Source organism: Silurus aristotelis (genome assembly GCF_946808225.1).
Source record: "Silurus aristotelis genome assembly, chromosome: 4".
Lineage (NCBI taxonomy): Eukaryota > Metazoa > Chordata > Actinopteri > Siluriformes > Siluridae > Silurus > Silurus aristotelis.
Genome location: NC_139577.1, coordinates 34,151,963 through 34,164,913, shown reverse-complemented (window position 1 = coordinate 34,164,913; position 12,951 = coordinate 34,151,963). Strand labels below are relative to the sequence as shown.

Below are 12,951 nucleotides of genomic sequence, written 5' to 3'. Positions count from 1 at the left end.
GCTGGGGAGCAGTAGAGAACCGTGACGCCATTTTTACGCGCCGGAAAGAACATGGTGAAAAAGAAATACGCTAACTACTGAGCTAACCGATCAAAAAACGTCCGTGCAAAGTTTATCTGAACACGTCAGTTTTTAATCAATATTTTTAATCCGCTTTTTTTTTTCACACACGGTTTCCAAGACAACAACATGGCGTAAATCTGTATCTCAGCAAACCAAAGGAATAACAACAGTAAGTCTCAGATAACAAGTTTATTCCCAGTGGTAACTGGAAATAGGGATTTTTTCCTGCCCGTATTCCGGTTGATCCCGTTTCCTGTGCTGTGATTGGTAGAATGCAGTATTCCTGCTGATGATTGGTGGATTGCTTGTAAAACAGGATTTCGTAGCCAATCATAGCGCGGAGACGCGGAAGTTGACGGAATATGGATAGGGATAAAAACAACGCCCCACAATTGTCCCTTTAATTTCAGTTAGCTCGCTGAGTAACGGTATTATTTATGATTATAATATCGTTATTTTAATTGGATGGTGAGGCTCAAGTGATTTAGACAATGCAGTATAATAATTAAATTGGAGAAAAATATAATAAAAATAAGATTTTATTCCCATTATTTCTAAGCGCGTTTAAACGGAAATCTCAAACACGTAAAAGTTTCATTTCGTCGCATTAACTTGATTCAGTTAAAGTGAAATAAAACTTATAAAACAATTTCACCAAAAGGGTCGTTTTATAGCGTGACCCTGAGCGGAAACGTGCAGACTCAGCACTTCCGGTGACTTTCATAAACAAAGATCACGGGTTTTCTTCTCATCCTTCTGCTCAAAATAACTCCTGTTTTCAGTCCATAAAAAAGTGATTCAAACCTGAAAATGTGTTTCAACTAAATGTTCACAACGTTATAATGATGTAAATAATGATAATGCACGGGCTGGACGATATATTGTTCATGAACCGCGGTATTATTTGTACTTATTTAAAGTGTCACACAATCCTTTTATTTTACAGATTAACTTTTATATATTAATAATAATCAGAATTACATTAATTAATTACATTAATTAATTACTACAAGAAATCAGAACTGATTAATAATCCAATCAAAGTGAACAAACAAAACAAAAACAAAAATAAGTCCATGCAAAATAACACTGGACTTTATTACAAAAAAAAAAAACACTACTGAATCAAGAAAATGTGCTAAATAAAAAAAATATATATTTTTTTATAACTATAATTATATAATTAATAAATGATAAATATAATATAGTGCTCTCCGTGCAACACAGTCTCACGTGTAAAAACAAACAGCACGTGGTGTCAGTGATTCGCCTCTAGAGGCCGCTCTCGTAATGACAGGCAAAAATTCATACCGATAGTTTTTCCGGGTTTCCGCGAGCAATCGGTGTCTCGACCTCTGTTAATAACTAAGAGACATTTCAATTTGAAAGCCAACTTTTATTATTAAATACAAATATGATATGAGATAAATATATGTTCAAAATCAAATTTTTCAAATATGTTCCTGGCATTGTACAGAGTGGCGTTTCAAATGCAAGGCCGTCGTTCGGGGACCACTGGGTAAACAAGAACTTCATTAATTCAATCAAATTGTTTACAAAAACTTTAATAATCGGATTAAAGTGTGTATACGTGTTTAGTAATCTGATCAAATTAGGTACAAAACGTTCAGTAATGACTGGAATAATGTATTAAAGTATTGAGTAAAACCGAAGTGGGAGATGATCAGGTGAAAATACAAGTGTTAGTCCCTACACTGGATTCCTGATAGAATATCGGTTTAACATAAATAAACTGATACTCAGTAATAAGATGGAGTTTAGAGTTACAGTTTAGAAGATTAAATACTAAACACAAGATGATACAGAGCTGTGTGCCGTTTTATTCTTAAGCACAGTGTACAGGATCTTACAGCACGCTGTTTCCTTTGTGCTGTTCCTGTTGTCAAGGACTAGTGTGTGTGCTGAAGCACTGATGCACACTCCTGATAACACACTCCTGATAACACAGTCTTGTCCTTCTGCTGCATGTGTGTCTGGGTCATGCGTTATCGTGCGTTGTAATGCAAGAATGCTGCTGTAGTGTTCAGCTCCATGGGTTGTGTATCAGATTATTAGGATGATTCAGTTTTTAGGCAGGATGGCAACACCTTTAACGTCCCTCAAAAGCTAATACTGATTTATTTCTGAGAATTATTTTATGTTGTTTAAAGAGCATTATGAAACCCCCCAGAAATCCAATAAGGAGCCAGTAAAACTAGCTAGCAAAGTATTTTTCATATAGTCTTAGGTACTTTTTTTACTAGTCAGTTAGTTATTTTATTCCTAGGTAAATCATTAAACGCTTACGTTATAAGAGCAAACAGCATTTAATACACCAATCTATTCAATTCAATTCAACTGAAAGTTAATGTCACTGTGCAGTTGGGACTCTGGCAAGATTCACTCTGGCAGCAGAACTAAAAGGGAGAAGCAGAAGGTAATACAGACATGAGGGATCTCTGGGATAAGAGACGACCCACCACACCACCATCAACAAACATGAGTGAACGTGTGAGAGTGAGGAGATGACAGCATACAAATATCCCAGTTCACCAAACACTCCATATCCATGATCCCTCCAGATCTGCTCCTCTACCTCACAAACACCTACTGACTAAAGACTCCACTAAATAAATGTGTTCAGCCTCGACTTGAACACTGAGACTGTGTCTGAGTCCCGAACACTGGTTGGAAGGTTGTTCCATAACTGTGGGGTTTATAAGAGAAACATCTGCCCGCTGCTGGAGTCTTTATTATTTGAGGTACCAACAAATAGCCTGCACCTTTTGATCTAAGTAGGCGTGGAGGATCATACTGGTACAGAAGTTCACTCAGATACTGCGGTGCGAGACCGTTAAGTGCTTTATACGTCAGTAGTAGTATTTTATAATCAGTGTGAGATGTAATTGGGAGCAGTGTAGATGATTAAAACAGGGCTGATGTGATCATGTTTTCTAGATCTAGTGAGGACTCTTGCTGCTGCATTCTGAACTAACTGAAGCTTATTTCTGCACTTACTCCAACACCCAGACAGTAAAGCGTCTAAGTAGTCTCATCTAGATGTTACAAAAGCATGAACTAGTTTTTCTGCATCCTGTAACGACATCATATTTCAAATTTTAGAGAGCCTAATTCTAACAAGCAGTATAGTGTGATCAGTGGTGTGAAAAGCTGCACTGAGTCCTATTTAATTTACTGTTAATCAGGTTACTTAAACAGACTTTTTGAGAATTTCTCCATTTTGGTTTTGCTCGGGGGACAGACACAGTCTCAATATGGTGGATCATGAGTGACGACTCTGTGCAGCTAGCAGACGGTTGGTTTAACCTGTCTGTCTGCTCCCTGGCCTTGACTCTATACAGTCACTTGTTAACTAGTGCTGTTCTGAGACTATGACCTATACTACAAGAAATGAGAGCTGCACCTTCCTGAGTGGGCTGGATACCGTCCCACCCTAACAAGCCAGCCTTGCCCTCAAAATTGCTCCAATTATCTATGAATTATCTATTAATCTTTTGAGAGCTATAACAATGCTAACAAACCAGCGGCTTTCTTAGATAGTTCCAAAGTTGTTCAACTTCCACAAACTATTTACAGAATGTCAAATAAAGTAAAAAAAAAAAAAAAAGAAGATTTTAATCAATGAGTGCTGTTATTAACTAACAGCTACTTGTGGACTTTTCTTTTCAAAGTATTTAAAAGAGCTTCTGTAATCCGGTCTGAGTGTTTTAGAAGAACTTCAATAATCTGAACAAAGTGTTTAAACCAACTTTAATAATCTGATCAAAGTGTTTAGGAGAGCTTCTGTTAACCAATTAAAACGTTAATTATTTGTATTTTAAATAATGTAATGATCGTACATCTCTCTTTCCCCAGTGAGTGCCTGAGGGTCTGTAACCATGGCGAAGCAGTTCACCATTGATGATGCCTTCTCATTGGAAGGGGAGGGGGAAGGGGCGGGGCCAGAAGAGGACTTGGAAGGATGGAAGGATAAAGAGCGAGATCGTGATGGAGAGATGACATTCGGCCCACTGTCTTTTTCTAAACCACAGAGTCTTCCCTCTTCCTCCACCGGAACGATGGATCACAGCAACCTCAAATACCAGGTTATGATTCACTCACCGCTTCATTCATATTTCAAATAAAATAAACTTTTTTTTAATAAATTAAAACAAAAATCAGCTTATGTTTGTGATGTAATATGTCCTATTTCTATTTATCACTGATGATTATTATTGTATCGTGTTCACTGATACCACAGTAGTGATCAGTGTTGTGCAGTAACGACAGTAACTAATACTGTAACGCGTTACTTTTTTAAATAAAGTAACTCCGTTACCGTTACCGTATGGTGCGTTACCCGTTATTTCTTTTAATAAATGAATTTGGGCTGAAGTGTAGTCTAACCTGTTTACAGCAGAGACGCATTGTAGGATTGGTGGATGAACCACTGTAAACAGGAAGAAGACGCACTGTGGGCGTGTCTCCGTTTATTCAGGTCTGTGCGGCAGTAATGGCGAGTCGAGGCGAGAGCAAGACGAGTTTCTTAAAGTGGAAACTGCTCTGACTTTAATATAATAGTGTTTAAAAATGACTTTGTGTTTAAGTCAGTTTTGTGTTTGTAGACCATAACGCATAAAAGGGCATTAATGGGAACATTAAAGAAGGTTCTTTAAAAAAGTAACTAAAAAGTTACTTTTAACAGTAACGCATTACTTTTTGGTGTAAATAATCAACAAAGTAACGGATTTACTTTTTGAATGAAGTAACGAGTAACTGTAACTAGTTACTATTTTTTAGTAACCAGCACAACACTGGTAGTGACGTTTATAATAATGTAATAATGTGAATAAATGTATAGGAATCTAAACAAATACTTGTAAATAAATATTTTTTTACATTTAATTTTATTGATTTATATATTTGTATGTTTTTGTATAAATCACAGAACCTGGAGAATGAAGAGGTTTTGGGAAGTCCTGTAAACTCTACCTTCAACAACCTGTTCAAAATCAGGTCAGAAGTTTGGTTCTATTTGGTTTGTGTGTCTTTTTCATGCATGAGTTTGTATTACAATCATTTTGCTGATATTTGTAAACTCTAATATTCGTGCTAAAAAAAAGTGTGTGTTTTTTTGTGTGTGTGTGTGTGTGTGTGTGTGTGTGTGTGTGTGTGTGTGTGTGTGTGTGTGTTACAGTGATCCAGCCACGCTCTCCTACTGCAGCTCTCAATGGTCATTCAGCACACTCAGCTCGGTTACACAGCTCTCTGCACACTGCTGCGGGTAAACGGACACACACACACACACACACCCACACACACTCACACGCACACAAGCATTCATAGCATTTTTGCAGACGTCCTTATCCAGATCAACGTACAAAAGTGCTTTGAAGTCTCTATCATTAAATAAATTGACACTAGTTCACTGAGTTGCAAACTTAGAAAACCACTTAAATGCATAAATACATAAAACAAACAGTGAAAATAAGCACTAGTTTTAAGTGTTTCAGAAAGAGGAAGGTCTTCACTCATCGAAGATTAAAGATGACGAAGCTGTTCAGACATCTAGAGGAAGTTCATTCCACCACCTCGGGTGTCAGAACAGAAAAGAGTGTTGATGCATGCCTGCCTCTTACCCTGAGAGATAGTCAGATCATTCGAGCAGAAGATCTGAGAGAGTGTAATGCAGTGCGAGGAGTGATAAGAAAAAAACACACACACACACAAACTCTTCCTCAAACTGTTACCACAAAGTTGGAGGCACAAACTTGTATTAGACGTCTTTCTAAAATTTCCCTTCACCTAAACTAGGAGATCCAAACCTGTTCCAGCATGTCAATGCCCTATGCACAAAGCCAGCTCCATGAAGATCTGCTTTACATGGGCTGGAAGTAGAAGATCTCCTGCTATAGAGCTCCAAACCTATTGAACACCTTTCAAGATAAATGGGAACACTGACTGCACCCCAGGCCTCCTCACCTTAACTCACACACTTGTGTCTGATTGAATCTCCACAAAATCTAGAGGAACAACTTATCAGAAGAGTCGAGAAACTAAATGTGAAATAGGATGGTCAAAAAGTATAAATCAATCCTTGGTCAGGTCTCCACAAATCTTTATTCATACAGTGCGTGTGTGTGTGTGTGTGTGTGTGTGTGTGTGTGTGTGTGTGTGTGTGTGTGTGTGTGTGTGTGTGTGTGTGTGTGTGTGTGTGTGTGCACGCACATGTACATTTAACTGCGAATTATTAGTAAGGAGTTCAGTGTAACTGCAAGCTAGAGTCAAAATCCTGTGCAGATTTCCACAACGTTTAACTGAAGAGAGACCTCCTACCTGGGATATTATGATTGTAGAAAGAGAAGTTAAAGAAGAACATGCTCTAAAACCTCTTGGTTAATTCAAAACCTAAAAAGTAAATAAAGAAAATTACTATCTGAAATAGAAGCGTTTTTAGCATAATTGTTTAATTACTTTGGCTGGTCATGAAGTGGCTGGCTGGTGCTCACTTACCCGGCCTGTCAATAAGCTAATTGGGTACGCGCTTGTTTTGACGTAGTTACTAAATGACCAGCTAAGTTATTTGGCCAAAATGTGGCTGGTTGGCTCAATTTCATAGTCAGTAATTATAAGTCTAGCTGGCAGGCTGGCTCACTCAATCAATAATTAAGAGGCTGGTTGAATGGCTGGCTGGCTCACTCAATTAGAAACTAACAGCTGGCTGGCTGGCTTACTCAGTCAGTAACTAAGAGGCTGGATGGATGGATGGCTCAGTCAGTCACTAAGAGGCTAGTTGGATGGATGGATGGTTACTCAGTCAGTAACCAAGAGGCTAGTTGGATGGATGGCTCAGTCAGTCACTAAGAGGCTAGTTGGATGGATGGATGTATGGATGAATGGATGGATGGATGGTTATTCAGTCAGTAACCAAGAGGCTAGTTGGATGGATGGATGGATGGATGGATGGCTGGTTCACTCAGTCAGTAACTAACTAAGAGGCTAGTTGGATGGATGGATAGCTGGATGGATGGATGGATGGCTCACTCAGTCAGTAACTAAGAGGCTAGTTGGATGGACAGATAGATGGATGGATGGCTCACTCAGTCAGTAACTAAGAGGCTAGTTGGATGGATGGCTGGATGGATGGATGGCTCACTCGGTCAGTAACTAAGAGGCTAGTTGGATGGATTAATGGATGGATGGCTGGATGGATGGATGGCTCACTCAGTCAGTAACTAAGAGGCTAGATGGATGGATGGATGGATGGATGGATGGATGGATGGCTCACTCAGTCAGTAACTAAGAGGCTAGTTGGATGGATGGCTGGCTGGCTGGCTCACTCAGTCAGTAACTAAGAGGCTAGTTGGATGGATGGATGGATGGATGGATGGATGTCTCATTAGGTCAGTAACTAAGAGGCTGGATGGATAGATGGATGGATGGATGGATGGATGGATGGATGGATGGATGCCTCACTCCATCAGTAACTAAGAGGCTAGTTGGATGGATGGCTGGCTTACTCATTCAGAAACTAAGCAGCTGACTGGCTGGCTCACTCAGTCAATAACTAAGAGGCTGGCTGGATGGGCCATTTAGTCAGTAACTAAGCAGGTAGAAGGCTGGCTGGCTCTTCCTGTCAGTAATTAACTAAGCATTCAGCTGGCCTGCTTTTTAGGTCACAATAATTGGGCTGGTTGGTTTGCTCGCTTACTCAGTTGGTCACTGAGTGTATACTCAGTAACAAAGCTGCTGGCTTGCTCACGTGGTCGTTCACTAAACATATACATTTTTTTCATGACACGTTTGTATTTACAAAGCTAATATAATTAAAATAGTTTACCATGGATCTACATTTGTTTCGTGTTCTTAGATGGACGTCTCATCCTTTAATTAAAAAGAACAGGAGAGTGGTGCTCGCCTCGTTCCTCCTCCTCATCACTGGAGTCGGTAAGATATTAACACTTTTTTTTAACCAGCAGAGAAACTGGAAATAAGATTACAAAACCAATTCTGCTGTGTTTTTGTTGAGCGACTCCGAGTGTTTGTATTGTAGTTACTGAATGTTACAGATCTCTTTGTCTCTCGGTTTTCTCAGCTCTGATTTTTACAGGCGTCGTCTTGCAGTTAAACCCACAAGCAGGTGAGATTTTTTTACTCAGGACTTGCGTATAACTGACGCTGAAAATCATGTAATGATGCATCTGTGCACACTGAGTAGCTTATAGACTAATGGGTAATTAACATATCCTTTTATAGCTGTGTGTGTGTGTGTGTGTGTGTGTGTGTGTGTGTGTGTGTGTGTGTGTGACATTAGTGGAAAAACACAATTGGGCTTTTTCTCTCTTTTTTTAAACAGAGGTTTCCAGTGCGATTTTCTTTGTCTCTGGATTTCTCCTCTTCATTCCTGGTGGTATGTTTTTGTGTTTCTGTACATTATGTATATATTTATTATCAAATATAAAAATATCATCCATGAAAAAATGTCACATAGTAGCATTACATCAGCTTTAAGGTACAAAAAACGTCTGAAAAAAATAGCACCTTAGTAATCATATTCAAAAATAATACATTTGTGGACACCTGACCTTAAGATTGTTATGTTCTTTTTCCGAACATCCCATTCCACATTTAGTCCCCATTCGCTGTTTTATGCACCACTCTCCTGAGAAGATGTTCCACTAGATTTTGTGAAGATTTGTTCAGATTATTTCAGCCACAAGGGTGTTAGTAAAGTTACTGATGTACCATATTTTCCGGACTATAAGCCGCTACTTTTTTCCTACGTTTTTGAAATCCGCGGCTTAAACAATGAAGCGGCTAATTTATGGATTTTCCCCGTTTCACAAACTTCAAGCCAAAACTGAGCCCCATAACATTAGACCAATGAAATTGCAGAACGGGTTCAGGTGAACCAATGAAACTCTTTATATTAAATCAGATGCGCTCCCACTGAATCGGGCCGCACCACACCATAAATATGGATGATGTTCCTCTGAGGTTTGACCTGCCGCTCACTCGGACTGTCTACAGGAAATGCGAATCATTCGTCACGCTGAAAACAACCAGGCATGAAAACACACTTCACCTGTGTTCTGAGCTGCACGGCATCGGGAGAAAAGATTCACCGATGGTGATTTTTAAACGCACAACGATACCAAAAGATAAACTCCAGAGAGAAATAGTTGTGAAAGGAAAATTCCATGCTGCTGAATTCAAAGACAGTTTTGGAAAGAACTACATATAGGTGGAAAAGTCGGGTGTCCCGATACTTTCGCTCATATAGTGTATGTTATAGCAGCTATAAACATACTGAATGTTCACTCACCAGCCTTTCTTTGATTTTCTTTGTCATATATTTTTTTTTAAATGACAAAATGAAGAAACCTAAAAAGAATCAGGAAAAAAAACAGCTTTACTGCTGACACACACTCTATAAATGATAAAGAACCCCTGGCAAAAATCACCAGTCTTAGAAAAAAGTTCCCAGGCATTTTATCAAGTAAACAGATTACAGACAGGACACACACACAAAACAGTTTTGGGGGTTAAAGGCAGAATATTGTGGATTTGAGTAAATAAAAAAGGGGCTTTTCAATGTTAAACTGAGATCAGTGTTTATATAAATCTATTTCTTTCTTCCGTTACAGTTTACCATGTGATCTACATAAGCTGTGCTGTTAGAGGGAGACGGGGATTCAAGTTCTTTTACCTGCCGTACTTTGAGAAATAGTGACTTTATCTGTCTCTCTGTTCAGATTTGTCCAGAACCTTTCATTTTTTTATTTTTAATTTTTATTTTTTAAATTTTCAATCACAGAATACAGAACTGAGGTGAAGCTCCGTCACGCTTCACAACACGTTTTTCGTCATTAACGTTCGTTAACCAATTAATGTGAACATTAATACGCTATCGATAATATTAAAGTAATCAACACTCGTTTTGATCATAGTACGTTTTATCAAATAATTCAGCAAAAACAATTCTTTATGTGGAATGTTTAAAAGTTTAGTTTATAGATATTTTCTCATTTATCTCCTTTGATTTATTTTGAGATATTAATGAGATATGCAGGAACTAATACACTCAGTGTTCCACGTCTGGGTGAAGTGGTGCAGCGGCGTGGAGTTTCTGCTGCCACTCTGAAAAGAACTGATTGATTTCCCACAACGGCACATAAACGAGTGCTTTATTCCTTTTCTTCCACAGAGATTTGAAAGTAATTCAGTCGTTTTTTTATTAATGGACGTTTTCAGGTTTATAGTTATGTGTAATGTTGTATGTTCTAGCAGGTACAGTGCCTGAAGAAAAGTGTGTGAAAAGTGTGGAATCATCTGGTCTTATTGTTTTTGAGACACATGCATCTTCCTATTTTTAGAAAAAATTTTAATCACACAAAAATTGGACGGTGAACGAGTGGAAGAAAGTTCCGTGGAGTCCAAATACGCCATTTTTTTGTCTCTAACAGAAGAACTTGTGTAAGATGGAGAACAGGAGAGAAGATGTTGGAGGTCAAACATGGAGGTGGAATTTAGTGGTTTTGGTTTGGGTTGCAAGTGGAACATCTGGATATTTCTAGATTTGTTTGTCAAAGAAACCCTTCAGACCGTTACAGTTCTTTTTGCATGGAAACATGAGGAACATTTATGTGTCTCTAAAACACCATAAAACACTCCTCACTTTCCACAGGCTCCGTATAAACATTTCTCTCATAAATATTAGTGTAAATTTGAACCAAAGTGTTGATTACTTTAACATTACTTATGGTTTTCTAATCCTCGTGATCTTAAATGTAAAAGCGTTGCTGCTGTATTCGTGCAATCGTGACGTTAAATCCTGTGAAAAAAAACACAATCCTCTCATGTCACGATATGATCTCATATCCGAGTAGCTTTACTTTGCACATGACACATGGCAGGTCCAGTTTCAGGGGCAGACACGCAGCTACACGGCTGAACTCGGTCATTTTACTCCTCTTTTTAACATCTTTTTATATTAATTTTAACGTAGTTTTTAGATGTTTGTAACCTTTTAACCCGAACCGACGGCATTGACTGCGGCCTCGCTGTAGGAGCCGTTCAGGGGGGAAAAAAAACACGAAAAAACGCTTTGCTATAAAAACTTGGGTGCAAATTTCGAAAAGATGTTGATGATCGATTGATGAGCCTCGTCAGAAATCTCTAATGAAGTCATGAAGTGCCAAGTTTTCTTTCCCTGCACTGTTTTTAAACTCTTTAATGAACTAATACCACTACTAACACTTTACCACTGTACAGCTCAGTGAACTTCCAGCACGTCTGCACGGAAGAGTTGTTTTCATTTTTCTGTGTGTTTGGTTTTTTTTTTATTGATGTGACACTACAATAAAACATTTGTTTTTAATAATTTGCTTTTATGGACTCTTATTGTACCCTCTGAAGTCATTACAGTGTTTCTCTGTGTATAATTGTGTAAAATTGTAAGTGAATATCTCTGAGATTGAAGACGCGATTATTATAAAAAATGTACACTGTCACGCAAACTAGATCAGAAAATCCCATTTGGGTCACTTGAACTCTGTACAGTGAACACAGCAAGTGCATGAAAAAGATTATATACAAAATATACAAAACTTGTGTAAATGTACTGCCAGACTCTTGCTGTCTCTATAGTAGATAAAGTTTGATATATGCCCCTTAGGGTGGCCTGTCTTGGATAAAATGCAATAAAGTGTCCCCTAGGGTGCCACCATGGTAGATTAATTATGATCCAGTGCCCCTACTTGGGTTTAAAAAAAGAAAAGATTGTGATGGGGTGCTGTGCCAGATGGCCTGGCCTCCACAGTCACCGGACCTGAACCCAATCGAGATGGTTTAGGGGTGAGCTGGACCGCAGAGTGAGGGCAAAAGGGCCAACAAGTGCCAAGCATCTCTCGGGGAACTCCTTCAAGACTGTTGGAAGACCATTTCAGGTGACTACCTCTTGAAGCTCATCAAGAGAATGCCAAGAGTGTGCAAAGCAGTAATCAAAGCAAAAGGTGGCTACTTTAAAGAACCTAGAATATGAAATTTTTCAGTTGTTTCACACTTTTTTGTTATGTATATAATTCCATATATAATTCCACATGTGTTCATTCATAGTTTTGATGCCTTCAGTGTGAATCTACAATTTTCCTAGTCATATAACTTGCACAATTGCTGGCTGACTAAATACTTTTTTTATATATATATATATATATATATACATACATACAGTGGGGCAAAAAAGTATTTAGTCAGCCAGCAATTGTGCAAGTTCTCCCACTTAAAACAATGAAGGCCTGTAATTTTCATGTATACGTGTATATGTATGTACACTGGCGATCAAGATTAGAGAACAATTTATAAACAATTGAACAATTCTGAAATAATGTCATCTTCACTGCTCAACAGTTGAAGGAGTTTTTGTCCTGTCTATACCATGCTACCAGAACACCTTTTCCATAAAATAACTAAGGCATTTAAAAAAAAAAAAAACCATTATTTTGCAGAAAACACACTGATCAAAATTAGAGAACACTTTCAGATCAGTTATTGGTGTTAATCTGGTACCTGGTGTGATTTCCTTGATTATCTGTCAACCCCTATTTAACTGGCAGCCTAACTTCCAGTTTCACTGACTCTGCAAGATGGTGGGCCGTTCTAAAGTGACTGAAAGCCTCCGGCAGCAGGTTGTCCAAATGAAGGCCAAAGGGACGACCCTATCAGCCATAGCAAGACAAGTTGGTCGTTCCAAATCTGTGATTTCAAGAATATTGACTCTTTACAACATCACAAACTCATTCAAGTCCGCCAAGAAGGCTGTTCGTCCACGGAAGACAAATACAAGAGAGAACAGGATACTGCGGAGGATCTCAATGGGCAATCGTTTCC

General features: G+C 38.5%; 1 protein-coding gene across 1 annotated transcript; it reads left to right on the top strand.

Moving 5' to 3' along the window:
* On the top strand, positions 1–11,443 carry tmem134 (transmembrane protein 134). Its single transcript, XM_083538874.1, has 8 exons — positions 1–232; positions 3,940–4,169; positions 5,012–5,079; positions 5,261–5,347; positions 7,934–8,010; positions 8,159–8,203; positions 8,420–8,473; positions 9,711–11,443. Exons 2-8 carry the CDS (start codon positions 3,963–3,965, stop codon positions 9,791–9,793), a joined length of 621 nt encoding a protein of 206 aa, XP_083395000.1. The 5' UTR covers positions 1–232; positions 3,940–3,962; the 3' UTR covers positions 9,794–11,443.
* The last annotated feature ends 1,508 nt before the right edge of the window (positions 11,444–12,951 follow it).

Coding starts and splice junctions, on each gene's coding strand:
- tmem134 (XM_083538874.1), top strand. CDS start 3,963: ATGGCGAAGCAGTTCACCATTGATGATGCCTTCTCATTGGAAGGGGAG. Junction 5,080..5,260: donor AACAACCTGTTCAAAATCAG/GTCAGAAGTTTG, acceptor TGTGTGTTACAG/TGATCCAGCCACGCTCTCCT. Junction 8,011..8,158: donor CCTCCTCATCACTGGAGTCG/GTAAGATATTAA, acceptor CGGTTTTCTCAG/CTCTGATTTTTACAGGCGTC.